General features: G+C 41.1%; 1 protein-coding gene across 1 annotated transcript; it reads right to left on the bottom strand.

The window, feature by feature from the left end:
- Positions 1-3794: 3794 nt before the first annotated feature.
- On the bottom strand, positions 3795-14967 carry LOC120515535 (zinc transporter 1-like). The gene is made up of 2 exons (XM_039736595.1): positions 13974-14967; positions 3795-4531 (listed from the first exon to the last, which is right to left on the bottom strand). Exons 1-2 carry the CDS (start codon positions 14578-14580, stop codon positions 3795-3797), a joined length of 1344 nt encoding a protein of 447 aa, XP_039592529.1. The 5' UTR covers positions 14581-14967.
- Between the last annotated feature and the right edge of the window lie 388 nt (positions 14968-15355).

Genomic DNA, 15355 nt, shown 5'->3' with positions numbered 1-15355 from the left:
TAGTCAGACCTCTTACGTTTTGTATGGTCTGATGACACACACGAGGAGAACTTCTAAATACAGTAAGTGTTTCCAGACTTCTCTTGTGATGCAAGCATGGAAGGAACGGTGAGGTTATAGTCCGGCAAAGAGCAAACAGGAGAGAAAGCTTGAGATTGAGATACTGCACAGACTAAAAACAGTGTCTTAAGTTTCTTGGATTCAGGACACAATACTGCAAGTACAAAAAGCAATGTTTATAATCGTACTAGCTGTGTAAGCCCGTGCTGCTCCTAGAAACCATAGATTCTAGCACTTCAATCAATCAATTGCATCGGTTGTGCATTAGAGGCTAAGTGAGGATCTCTTTCATCGGTGGGTTTGTTTTGCCTCGCCTCCATTGTCTATCAGCGATTAAGCGAGTTTCTCTCTCCTCTGAGGTTTCATTTTTGCCGATGTGCTCGCCTCGCTTGTGTATTAGCGGCTAAACGAGTTTCTTTTTTCTTGGCAGTTTCACTTTGGTGACAGAGTCACTTTCTTTGCGATTCACGCTGTAACCTCGCACCACCCACCCAGACAGACGGACTTCCACGCGAAGACGTTTATACACAAAAGATACTCATAGCAGCTGTCCACTTCTGAGCTCTTGCTGATTTAACACTTGTACTCATTGCTCGCTTGGCTTGCTGTTAAGGTAGATGATTGTTGGTGTGCAGAGCAGTAGGGTAATCTCTCTTTTATCAATTTAAAATAAAATTATGGGAGTATTCAAAACATTGCATCTAAAATTTAAGCCCTTGTTCCCTTAGTTTTCCCTCTCCTTTTACATTTCTAGTGGTGCTGTGACAGGGTTGTGCTTCTCTGACTAGAAGTGTCCAGGAGCCCATACTTTTCACATTTTTTAAGTAATTTTCTTTTTAAAGAGTAATGTTGATCTACATTTAATGTGATTGCATTCAAAACCCCTGTATTCTTCTGACTTAATAAAAAGGCAATGGTGTTGGCATTTCAGGTAGCGATTTAAGGGAAGTATCTAACGGGTTGGAAAATGGATGGATGGATGTTGTGATTCCTGTATCATAAACAAGTCTTGCACTTGGGTATTAAACATTGTTTCCTCATGTGGATTACATGATACATATTTGTAAGTGTAGCCTTGTATTACACAAGTCACTTCTTAAACGTTTGGTTTCATGGTTGATGAGTACACATGTGTAAACTAAAAGCTGGTGTACTTAGCCCTTGCGTTAATGGGTCTTGTTTGATCAAGCTTACCCAGAGCCACTGTTTAAATTTCCTTTTTACTGTATTCCCTTTTGACCAAATTGAAACGTATAGATTATTTAAATGCAATCCAACATGTTGTCTATATTGCACTGCAAATACGTTTGCATTTGATGCATATCATTTTGGCACATTTTTATTGTGTCATAATTGAAAACATATCAATCAAATGATCAATTGCTTTTCACTGTGGCACACAATTCTCGTGTCAGTTTAAAATGCAATACAAAAGCGTATTATATTTTAATTCATGTCCATAGATTGCATGTGATAACTAAAAGCAAACATACATTTAGAGCGGCCGATAAGTGAAGTGCAGTATTATATTTCAATTCGAGATCCAGTTTGTCCGTCACACCTTGGTGTGAATCCTTGAGTTTCTTGTCAATCTGTAAAATTGCATAACCATCATTTTGGATGATGGATGGATAGTAATGTTACAGCTGTATTATTAAATCAGCTTGATGGTATCCTGGTAAAAAAGTATGAATTTTTATCAAAAACATGAAAATTTCTTGGCATGTCCAGACTTTTGAACAGTACTGTAAGCATTTTGGATGAAAGATGAAAAAAAAAGTTTCTTGAGAAAGCTGATTAATCTTAGCCATTTTTGAACCCAAAGATGAACAACAACCCAAGAGAACAGAATAACAGATTTCAGTGGTGCTAATGCAAATACAAAGGTGTCTCTAATAACCAGTTACCATTTAAAGTGTCTAATTAAGGATGAACCAAGGCATATGAGCGTTAGATTACTGAAAGAGTGTCTACAGAAAATGAGGCATTGCAGTCACATGTGAATATTAAAAAGCAAGCAGTAATGGACATTAGCTGCACTGGTACTATCTTGCTTGCATTTTAACTGTATCTTGATAAAAAAAATGCATCAAGTTTGAACATTTCTGGGTTTATCCAGACTTTTTACTGGTATTGTAAATGGACATCTTCTGCTATGCACATTGAGCTTGGACTTACGGTGCTAACAGCAAACTGCTGGGGTGAAGAGTGACCAGAGACAAAATGGAGGATCTGGTTGCTTGAACATTGTTGCAGTCCATATTTAATGAACCTTTAGTTAGCTTTCTGACGTCACCTATCGGTGTGCAGTAGTATTGTGAAGAAAAAAACTCCAGGCGCCACTTTCAGTGTCAAGGACAGCGGTGCAGAGATTTCACTCCTTGATCATTCAAAAAAAAAAAGACATTTTGAACAAGTCCAAAAACGCTGAGCTTTTAATTTTTTTATTTTTGTGTTGCTTTGTGCACTTTACTGTGTTTACACCACTTCAAGTCTCAGATTTTATCACTGGCCTTGGTGTTATAAAAATGACATCCATAAAGATGCCATCCGCGTCTTTTTTTTTTTCCCCCCAAATAAAGAATTGTAAGAATGTTGAGCAAGCTATGGAGTTACGCAATTGAAGCCAAATCCTTGACAATTTTTAATGAGCATATGGATCTCCCCGACTAAATGATCTCCTCTTGTTTGCCAAACCTCTTTTGTTCTTATGCTATTGACACATTTACAGTTCCTGAACCACCCTCTTGCTCTTGTGCCATTTTAGATCTTGTTTTCTTTTTAGTTCCATGCTTCTTGTCCTCACTTGACAGCTGGGTTTGTCACTTGCAGAATATTGTGGCTTTGTTGGTTGTTTATGCTTAGTAAGCCACCTGGAAAATGAAATTATTTCAGTCATTACACTGTGTATCTTGCCTTGACTCTTTGAGGGCTGAATATTTTTTCCAAAAAACTTTTCTGAAACCAATGGATTCACACAGAAATCAACATAAAATATCTGTTGCTGCATGCTGCGGTTGCCAGTTTGCCAAGAATGTGTGGCAGGCCTACTGCCAGGCTGTCTTTACGTGGCTGGCGCAGTAGCAGCAGTCACTGTCGCAGTGCATTGCAATCTGGTTTCTACCTCTTATTACTGTTAAATGGCAGTCCTCCCTGGCGAAGAGCGCCATAGGCATGTCAGCTACTTGAACCTGCTCGGCACCGTGACTAGTTGGGGGCCAATCAGCTGAAGCCGGAACCTCACATTTGTCTTTGTATCAAAATTGGAGTCCGACACGTCATAGTCCAGTTCATAGAGAATAGGCAAAACGTCATCCCCGGAGTATTTTGTTTTACGCATCCGCTTTGATCTCTCGCCAGGTGCCAGGGCCATTTTTGTCATTGTTTGTGCCTTGCTACTCATGGGAGTGCAGGATATCTTGGTCAAAACCCACAAAGCAAACTTCCCTTCTAGCAACAAGACTCCAACTAAAACACAACGGTTGGTTTTGTCACAGTTTACAGTTGATTATTATCGTCAAATCCTCCTTTTGACAAAACATCAGCCCAGAAAGAGTTAAAGGAAAACCACACAATAAATGAAAGCAACATTTATATATCAATGTCTAAAATGTTTGTGTAGCATCATATGGCTGAATAAAATTAAGTACCAGTAGAAAAAAAGGAATGGGTCAGCATAACATCTCACTTTTGAGGTTCATAACCGCTTGGGTTTCCAAGTGTAGATTTAGATGTCACTGTCCTCTATGCTGTTTTTTTCCCACGCTCATGTTTTTTCCATTGCTGCAGCAAAGTTTGGGGGCACACGGGGTCTGGCAGGAGAGCTCACAAAGGTTAAAGCTGGACTCAGAATTAATGCTGGCAAATTCAGGCTGGATTGTGGTCGCATGGATGCCGGCATCATGGAAGAGTTTTTTTATTTGCTTTGCTACATTCATGTAGGAAGAGGGATCACGGCATTTGATGTGAGCAGTGGCAATGATGCGACTTCCAGCGAGCTGCCAGACGTGAAGTTCATGAACTGCCAAGACCCCATCCAAAGTACACAGCTTTTCATTTATCTGCTGCATGTCTATCTTCGTTGGCACCGTCTGCAACAAGATGAGTGCAGACTCTATCAGCAGAGGAGACGTAGTGTAGAGCAAGATACTCACCACGATGACAGTGAGACCTGGGTCCAAGTAGAGGACCCAACAGGGCCCAGCTGTGGACACAATGTGAGTGAGATTGACTTGGGCACTGCACGGGCTGTTCATGCAAGGATTGATACAAGGTTCATCGTCGGGACAAGGGTTCCACACGAAATAGAAGATAAGAGCGTTTACCACAACAACGCAAGAGCTCAAGGCATCCGCAAGGAGATGGAGGAAGACACCCTTAATGTTCAGCTGCGATGATGATTCCTCTAGCTCGTTGGAGGGAGCACTGGTGACATTTATCTGGACATCCATACGGTTGTGGCCAAGGACATCTGCAAGGCATTTTGACAGAAAAGAGACAGAAGAGACAGAGCAATTGAAAGGCCAATTTCATCTTAATCTATTTTATAAAAAGACTGCCAGATTCTCCAAAATATACAGTACACTACTTAAATGGAACAATTCTCGTGTGTGGATTCAGTCTGCTTCCTTTTGAAAAGAAACCTAACTCTTTTTCACATTCCGCTTACTGCATCACGTACCAAGGGCCCCAATGGCCATTACGATAAAAGGGTTTGTATCTGTTGCTTGGAATTAAATTATTACTATTTGTTAATTTTTTAAACCTGTTTATCCCAATACAAGTTCACGGTATGAGTTGCATCTTTCATCCAAAATGCTTACAGTACTGTTCAAAAGTCTGGACACGCCAAGAAATTGTCATGTTTTTGATAAAAATTCATACTTTTTTACCAGGATACCATCAAGCTGATTTAATAATACAGCTGTAACATTACTATCCATCCATCATCCAACCCGCTATATCCTATAATCTGCTGGAGCCAATCCCAGCCAACACAGGGAGCAAGGCAGGAAGCAAAACCCGGGCAGGGCGCCAGCCCACCGCCACACACACCAAGCACAATTTAGGATCACCAATCCACCTAACCTGCATGTTTTTGGACTGTGGGAGGAAATCCACGAAGACACGGGGAGAACATGCAAACTCCGCGCTGGGAGGACCCGGGAAGTGAACCTGGGTCTCCTAACTGTGAGGCGGCAGCGCTACCCACTGCGCCACCGTGCCGCCCGTAACATTACTAGTGCTACTAATAATTATTTCCGCTTGAAATGACTGATTTTAATTTATTATTCACATATTATTTGCAAAACCCCACCTTCAGCAGCCATTCCCTTAACTTATCCCGTCAGGAGTAGGTTAGTATTTTTTCAAATCTACGTTATTTCTTCACAGATATGGGATATATGCATCTCCCACACAATATTTCAATACATTTTTAAAAATATATAGCCTGTCCTAGTATTTCATATTGGAAGCTGTTAGGCACGGGGTCCCACTGGCGAATAAAAGCCTACACACTTACAGAATATGCCCACTTTGCAGTGGCAAAAGTTTCAAAATATAAGAAAACATGGCTTCTAGGCTTCTGACGCATGCTTGTGATGTGGAGATAATCATTTTATCGCATATTCCTGGTACTATTTTCCTTGAGTAAGGATGCATTTTCTGTTTTCTTGTGTGGTAGCAGTAGCCTTTGCAGGAAGATATCTCACATAAATACTGAAGTAAATCAACGCAATACAAAGCATGTGGCAGGAAAGGTTTACTTTGATTTTGTCTTTCGAGAGTAAACGGTGGCCTTTGGGGCGTAAGGTTATTGCGGAGGACAACAAGCACTGAGATAGCAAACACAGCTGAATCTTACAGGGAGTGCAGAATTATTAGGCAAGTTGTATTTTTGAGGATTAATTTTAATATGGAACAAACACAGTGCTATCAGTCAATCCAAAATGTTAATAAACCTGAAAGTTTCACAACGGAAATGTGAGTGTGAACATCATCAGGGGAATACATATGTGCGCACAATTATTAGGCAACTATTAGTGTGCAGATTTATTATGCAACTAAAGGAAAAATGAAAATTTTCCCATCTCACTTGTTTATTTTCATCTGTTATAGTGAGAATAATAAACAAACACCTCAAAATTTACAAATAAACATCTCTGACATTTCAAAAAAAAATCAATCAATCAATCAATGACCAATATAGCCACCCTTCTTTCCAATGACAGTCATAAGCCTTTCCATTCATGGAGTCTGTCAGTTTCTTGATCTGTTGACGATCAGCTTTTTGTGGAGCAGTGACTACAGCCTCCCAGACACTCTTCAGAGAGGTGTATTGTTTTTCTCCCCCGTAAATCTAGCGTTTAAGAAGTGCCCACAAGTTCTCGATAGGGTTTAGGTCAGATGAGGAAGGGGGCCATGTCATTATTCCTTCATCTTTAAGGCCTTTACTGGCTGGCCACGCAGTGGAGAACTTCGATGCAAGTGATGGAGCATTGGCCTGCATAAAAATCATGGTCTTTTTCCTGTATCACTGTTTGAAGAAAGTGTCTTAGAAAAACTGGCAGTAGGTTTGGGAGTTGATTTTGAGTTCATCTTCAATGCAAAAAGGTCCAACTAGCTCATCTTTAAAAATACCAGCTCATACCAGTACCCCACCTCCACGTTGGAGTGGAGCTCTGTGCCCATTACTGATCCACAGGTCCATCCATCTGGTCCATCAAGAGTCACTCTCATCTCATCGGTCCATAAAACCTTTGAAAAAAATCTGTCTTCAGATATTTCTTGGCCCAGTTTTGACGTTTCAACTTATGTTTCTTGTTCAGTGGTGGTTGGGTTTCAGCCCTCCTTACCTTGGCCATGTCTTTGAGCACTGAACACCTTGTACTTCTGGGCACTCCAGGTAGGTTGCAGCTCTGGAATATGAAAGTACTGGAGGATAATGGGTTCCTGGTAGCTTCACGTTTGATTCTTCTCAAATCTTTGGCAGCTAATTTGCGTCTTTTGTTCTCAACACGTTTCTTGCGACCCTGTTGACTATTTGCAACAAAATGTTTGATGGTTCTGTGATCACACACCAATATCTTAGCAATTCCAAAAGTGCTGCATCCCTCTGAAAGACTTTTTACAATTTTTGACTTTTCAGAGTCAGTTAAATCTCTTTTTTGGCCCATTTTGCCTGAGGAAAACTAGCTGCCTAATAATTCTGCACACCTTGATATAGGGTGTTGATCTCCTTAGGCCACACCCTCCCTCATTACACAAATACACATCACCTGACGTGCTTAAATCCAATAAGCATTCAAGTTAATACAGCTTGGAGTTGGAATATACGCATTAAAAATGATGATATGGTCAAAATACTCACTTGCCTAATAATTGTGCACACAGTGTATAATATTGGTGTGTTTTCTCCTTTGAAAATCACGTATATAAACTATTTCACAAAGTGTGTGTTATCTCAGAATGTGGAATCAGCGCTCGATAAGTTTCTAAGCTTCATAATTTGACATATTCAGTAAGTTTTTGGGTTTTGTTTCCCAATGGTGCCCAGTGATACGTGACTTCCATTATAAAACACCAGCACAGGTTCTATGTATTTTTAAAATTTATAGAAAATGCTTAACTTTAGAACACAATTTCACGTTGGCAGATGCATACCTACCATGCTTATGAAGAAATAAGTTTGACTTGAAAAACACCGAACCTTTAATTAGTTGTTGTAAAAGCTAACAGGTTATTGAATTCAATTCAATTTCATTTTTTCATTTATTCATTCATCGTCCAGCCTGCTATATCCCAACACAGGGTCACGGGGGTCTGCTGGAGCCAATCCCAGCCAGCACAGGGTGCAAGGCAGGAACAAACCCCGGGCAGGATGCCAGCCCACCACAGGGCGCACACTCACTAGGGACAATTTGTAGGATCGCCAATTCACCTTAATTTTTTTCATTGTTCCAAAAGGGAAATGTGGGTTGTCTTCAGGTTTAAGAGAGAAAACACGACATTACACTAAAAAGACATCCTAAAGAACACAGCCATTAAACATACACATTGAACCAACCAATACAGTCAAATATAGTAGTAATCATAATACTTATGGTGAAAGAGTATCTCGACAATATTACACCTAAAATTCATTCACAATTAGACTTGATTGATGGCTGATGCAAATGATAACTGTTCATCCCATAATTTAAGACTATGGCTGTTTATTAATGTTGAACTTATTTAGAAGATCAATAGCAGTTGGGATGAAAAAGCATTTCAAATTTCTATCCTTGGAACCTTGAACAATGACCTGATGGAAACAACTGGGGTTGATAACTTGGTGGGCGAGTCGGCTTTTTGTAATGCTTGCTTATTAAACAGGTCTGTTATACTTGAGTCTTGAGATCTTGTTATTTTATCATTTTGAGAAATCTTTGTAATTGCATTAGCAGAGTGCTTCCCAAACTCGGTCCTGGGGACCCCCTGTGACTGCAGGTTTTTGTTCCATCCCGGTTCATAGTCAGTGACAACACCTGATAACACTGAGCTCATTTGTTTTCTCTTATTCTACATTCAGAAAAGCACAGAGGTGTGATTTTTACATTTATAAGAAATTTAGATATATTTCTGCTTTTGCTATAGATTTAAATGCTTAACTCTCTTTTGTTGATTTTGTTATATTTTGCCCTTTCTTTGTGCAGTTTTCCCCCTTTGTTGTATCTTATTAATGACAATTAATCACTGCAGTTCGAAGCGGGGTGCCACCATCAAGAGAGACGTGGAGAGAGCAAACCAAATGAACAACTTCTTTAACAGGTTTGACCACCCTAACCCACTCTCACCTCGGAGTACTGCATCCTCCAACCATCCTTCTGCTGATACCAGCATAGGAGAGACATCCCCACCCACAATTACAGCAGCCCAGGTGAGCAGAGAGCTGAGGAGACTTCGTGCCAGCAAAGCAGCGGGTCCAGATGGTGTATCGCCACGACTGCTGAAGGTCTGTGTGTTGGAGCTGGGGAGTCCTCTACAGCAGATCTTCAACCTGAGCCTGGAACAGGTGAGAGTCCTGAGGCTTTGGAAACATCTTGTATCACCCCTGTCCCAAAGGTATCACGTCCTAGTGAGCTGAATGACTTCCGGCCTGTTGCTCTGATGTCACATGTGATGAAGACCATGGAGCGGCTGCTGCTTCACCACCTGAGGCCACAGGTCCGCCACGCCCTTGACCCTCTGCAGTTCGCATATCAGGAGAAGGAGGGAGCGGAGGATGCCATCATCTATATGCTACACCGATCCCTCTCCCACCTGGACAGAGGCAGTGGTGCTGTAAGAATTATGTTTCTGGATTTCTCTAGCGCCTTCAACACCATCCAACCTCTGTTCCTTAGGGACAAGCTGACTGAGATGGGAGTAGATTCATACCTGGTGGCATGGATCGTGGACCATCTTACAGACAGAGCTCAGTATGTGCGTCTCGGACATTGTGGTCAGCAACACAGGAGCACCGCAAGGGACTGTACTTTCTCCGGCCCTGTTCAGCCAACATACATCGGACTTCCAATACGATTCGGAGTCCTGCCGTGTGCAAAAGTTCTCTGATGGCATGGCTATCGTGGGCTGCATCAGGAGTGGGCAGTAGTAGTAGTTTAGGAAGCTAATCAAAGACTTTGTTAAATGATGCGACTCAAACCACTTACACCTGAACACCAGCAAGACCAAGGAGCCTTTGGTGGATTTTAGGAGGCCCTCATGGACGCCATGATCATCAGAGGTGACTGTGTGTAGAAGGTACAGACCTATAAATACCTGGGAGTGCAGTTGGATGATAAATTGGACTGGACTGCCAATACTGATGTTCTGTGTAAGAGAGGACAGAGCCGACTATACTTCCTTAGAAGGCTAGCGTCCTTCAACATCTGCAATAAGATGCTACAGATGTTCTATTAGACGGTTGTGGCGAGCGCCCTCTTCTACGCGGTGGTGTGCTGGGGAGGCAGCATAAAGAAGAGGGACGCCTCACACCTGGACAGACTTGTTAGGAAGGCAGGCTCTATTGTAGGCACGGAGCTGGACAGTTTGATATCTGTGGCAGAGCGACGGGCGCTGAGCAGACTCCTGTCAATCATGGAGAATCCACTGCATCCACTGAACAGGATCATCTCCAGACAGAGGAGCAGCTTCAGTGACAGACAGACTGCTGTCACCATCCTGCTCCACTGACAGACTGAGGAGACCCCACACTATGCGACTTTTCAGTTCCACCCGGGGGGGTAAACGTTAACATTATAAAAAGTTATTGTTTGTTTTTACATGCATTTTTATCACTCTTTAATTTAATATTGTTTTTTATCAGTATGCTGCTGCTGGATTATGTGAATTTCCCCTTGGGATTAATAAAGTATCTATCTATCTAAAAAGGAATAGAGCAGACACCCAGGCAAACAACACTGGATCATAAAAGGCTGCAACTACTTTTGCATCAGACCCACTAATTAGTAAATAATGGATTAATTAAACAATTACAATACCTTGAAAAGTAGAATGAAAATCAAGATGAAAATAGTGTTAAAAAGAAAAAAAGACATTATTCCCATATAACTACTTGGTACATTTACATTTTTTTTCACCAAAATTAGCTTTCTCATTTCTATATTGTTCCTAAAACACAGAACTTGGGTTATAACAGTTCACTTAATTATCCCAGAAGTCCAATTAAAAACAGAAGCTGGTGGAACAAAAACCTGCAGTCACAGGGGGTCCCCAGGCCCGAGTTTGGGAAGCCCTGCATTAGCAACACTGACACCTGTTATTCTGTTCACTTGGGTTGCAAGGTACTGGCATTCCTAAAGTTCAGTTCTGGGTTCAAAAATGGCCAGAATGAAGCAGCTTTCTCAAGAAACATGGTAGTCTACTGGTTTTTTTTTTGCAGAATGAAGATTATTCCATGTGGCAGATTACGAAGAAACTGAACATTTCATACAAAGGTGTCTATTGCTGCCTTGACAGAAGGGGGTCAATTGAATCTAACCAGGAAAGAAAAAGAAGGGGAAGGCGTAGCTGCACAAATACATTAGAGGAGAAGGGCAACAGAGTGTGTAGTTTGAGAAGCAAAACACCTTACAGGTCCTCAGTTGGCTTGTTAAATATATGTCAAATACTAGTGTCATCTGCAACATAGAAAAGAAAACTCCAGGATGCTAACGTAAGAGAAAAAGCAATGTCTGAAACTGGCAAATAACAAGAAAACATTAAAATGGGTAAAATAACACAGACATTGGGTGGAAGATGACTGGAAAAGTGTATCGGGAGGTCCAGATCTAATTATGCAATTTTCATTACGCTATACCTTATTAAGTTTATTACATAGAAAATCGCCCAAAAAATCCCGGACCATCGAGAAGTGTGCGAACTGACGACATGAAGAATCGTCTTCGCGCCGAACTGGAATCGCCTCCGCATAAATGAAAGTCATCCAGACGATCTGGATCTGCATAATTAGAGCTGGACCACCCTGTATTATGGTTGGCATCCACAAAACTAGAATCAGACTTTCCAGATTAGGCGCCAATGATTAGAACCTCCTTGGGGAGTATGCAGGTGCAACCTGTCTTATTTAAACCACAGCTCCTAAGATTCTGGCATTCTGTTTGCTATTAATGTGTGTGGGGTCATAATGCCAAGACAAAAGGAGCTCTCCAAGGCTGTCAGAAAGAAGGTTGTGGATGCCTGTGATACTGGCAAGGGATTTCAAAAGATGACCAAACTGTTACTCATTCCACTGTAAGGAAAATCATCTACAAGGGGCATACATTTCAAAAGACTGCTAATCTTCCAGGACTTGCCCAGGCTAGTAACTTCAGCGCAAGAGCTGACTAGTTGATAGTAATAAAAAAAAGTCTCCAAAATCCCCAAAGTTTTATCCCAAGATCTGCAGGTAACTCTAGCAACAGCTGCTGTCACAGTACATGCATCTACAATCAGTAAGAGTTTACACAAATCTAATCTTCATGTGAGGTGTACCAGGAAAAAGCCTATACTGTTCATAAAGATTTGACCAGTCGTTCTGGAACAATGTGCTTTGGATAGATGAATCAAAGATAGATCACAATAACAGTAGACATGTTTGGTACAAACTAAAGACAACATTTCTTGGGGAGAACCTCATACCAGCTGTGAAAGATGGTTGCGGAAATGTCACAGTTGGGGTTGGGTTGCTCATTGGGTCAACTATGAATTCTGCTTTATATCAAAGTATGCTTGAGGAGAATGTATGGCCATCTCTCTGAAAGCAGAAGCTGAACTGGAAATGGACCTTTTAGTGCAGTAATACACGCTAACAAATCCACCAAACAAATAAACGTAGGGTTGTATGGACTGGCCTAGTCAAAGCCTTGATATGAATCTCATTGAAATATTGTGGGGTATTGAAACTGACAATACATACAAGAAAACCCATCACTATCTTGCAACTGAAAGAGTTTGGCATGAAGGAATGGTCAAAAATGTCACTAAGTCGATATCATAGAGTGCCGGGTAGTTATGCAAAACACCTACAAGAAGCCATTTCTTCTAAAGGGGGAGCAATACTAGCTTCTGAGGCCAAGAGTGTTCTTTCTTTTTCTCCAGTAGAATAAGCAATGGAAAAAGCAAATTTTCCTTGTGTTCTTATTGGGGCATATCACCTTTTTCTGTAGTCACTGTTTTCCTGTTCAAATACGTTGAAAAAGTCAACAATTTTCCAAGAGGCGTACTTATGTTTTCACATGATGGGGAACCCCTGGCCTCAATAGTATTATCTACTGTATCTAAAATATCTATAGGTACTTTAATTATGCATAGTAGATACTTAGTTGAAATGAAAATAACATAGAAGATCTGTAATTCTAAAGATTTCTAAATATTTGATTGGCACTGCATAATTAAGTAATCATACGCGTCCCACTATACAAAGCAAAATTTATCATACGCTTTTTTCCTGATTAACAAATGAGAAAAGTGGTGACTTTTTGCATGCTCATCAGCATGTGCAAGTAAGGATGTCACTGTACGCTGTTCACATGACAATATCTTTCATTTAAATAAAACTTCCACAAATTATGTACCATATACACTTTAAACATCAGAAGAACCAGATTCTTGTTTACTGATGACATTGTGATCTGTAGCAATAGCACGGAGCAGGTTGAGGAGACCCAGGAGAGGGGGAGATAAGCTCTAGAGAGGAGAGGAACAAGACAGAATACATGTGTGTGAATGAGAGGGAGGATAGTGGAATGGTGAGCAAGAGGGAGTAGAGTTGGCGAACGAGGGTTAGTTTAAATACTTGGGATCAACAGTACAGAGTAATGGGGATTGTGGAAGAGAGGTGAAGAAGAGAGTGCAGGCAGGGTGGAGAAGAGTGTCAGGAGTGATTTGTGACAGACGGGTATCAGCAAGAGTGAAAGGGAAGGTCTACAAGATGGTAGGGAGACCACTATGTTATATGGGCTGGAGACGGTGGCACTGACCAGAAAGCAGGAGACAGAGCTGGAGGTGGCAGAGTTAAAGATGCTAAGATTTGCATTGGGTGTGACGAGGATGGACAGGATTAGAAATTAGGACATTAGAGGGTCAGTTCAAGTTGGACGGTTGGGAGAGAAAGTCAGACAGGCGAGATTGCTTTGGTTTGGACATGTGCAGAGGAAAGATGCTGGGTATATTGGGAGAAGGATGCTAAGGATAGAGCTGCCAGGTATGAAGAAAAGAGGTTGATCTATGAGGAGGTTTATGGATGTGGTGAGAGAGGACATGCAGGTGATGGGTGTAACAGAACAAGATGCAGAGGACAGAAAGATATGGAAGAAGATGATCCTCTGTGGCGACCCCTAATGGGAGCAGCCAGAAGAAGAATCATTTTTGACCCCAATGATACAGACCTTCTTTTGCCATATCATTTATGACAGTTTCCTCTACTTTTGCCTTCTTCGAGATGTTGCTCCCCACTATATTTTGAGTCTCTGTGGCTGATGAATCACTCTTGCGCTGCTGATCCTCCTTACTTAATTCTACTCCCTTGGTTCTCATATCCTTTTTGGTGGAGACTTGTTCATGGGTATGCTCGTGCAACATTTTCATGCCCACAAGGCTTACAAACAGGCCAGCAACACCCACTCCAATCAACATAATTCGATTTTTGATTTCCCGTGGCTCCACAAAACGTTCAATTCCCTCAAGAATGATTGTGAAGCACAAGGCGGTTAGAAAGATTGAATTAACCAGTGCACCAATCACCTCAGCGCGAATCCAGCCAAAGGTATTCTTAGTGGTGTACTGAGTCTTCTCTGCAAAGGACAGGGCCACGAGTGCCACTACAAGAGCACAGACATCCGACAGCATGTGGAAAGAGTCAGACAGCACTGCCAATGAGGACGTAATACGACTGATGACCACCTCCACCACAAAGAAGCTAAAGGTTAAGAACAGTAGAAAATACAGCCTCACTTTTCTGGGCTCGCAAGCAAAAACTCTTCTCATTTGACACATGTTCAATCACTTAAATACAAGGGATCAAGGCAAAGCAAGAGTCTACATTAAAACAATATTTATGTACCATTCCAAACAGAATACCAAATTTTAATCTTGATGAAGCTTCTCAGAGTAAGGTCAAAGACTGGATAAATCAAAATATCCTGACAGATTAGGCACTCCATTGTCCTCCATCATTTAACATATGTTGACTTTTGGATAGATTTTGCACCCACATACAGTAGTGTCTCCAAAGGAAAAGCCAAAATTGGCATTCTGTCACATTTGTTAAAGCTGAAACATCTCTATGTCGACTTTTGACATGCTAGACAATATGGAACATCACAGCTGGTCTTCACCATGCAACACTGGCATCACTTCAATGCTGTTTCTTGAAATATCAACATTGCTTAACAATTGCAGGTGAGTGCCTGCTAGCATTACTCTGTATATATCACTTTCTTTCATTTTAATCTTCCTGTTAGCTTCACATTTAACCTGTCTGTTGAATTCATATGCTGTCTTCCATTCGAAGATATATATATATATACTCCTGCTCTGGCATCACTCAGATTGGCATGTGATGTCTTAAATACAAAGCAGAGACTCTTAAGGCATGAGCCAACTGAACTAGAAAAGGAGGGAGGGAGGATTGCCGGTGGCAGAAAAATACGATCCCTTTGTCATTGTAGTTTGCTGATCTCAAGCATCCAAATCTGTTTTCTAACCTGCATATTTAATATATTAACTCATTAAATCCTATTACTGCATCATTAGTACAGTATATGTAAAA

This window comes from Polypterus senegalus, chromosome 15 (assembly GCF_016835505.1).
Source record: "Polypterus senegalus isolate Bchr_013 chromosome 15, ASM1683550v1, whole genome shotgun sequence".
NCBI lineage: Eukaryota > Metazoa > Chordata > Cladistia > Polypteriformes > Polypteridae > Polypterus > Polypterus senegalus.
This window is presented reverse-complemented; position numbering and strand designations above follow the sequence as displayed.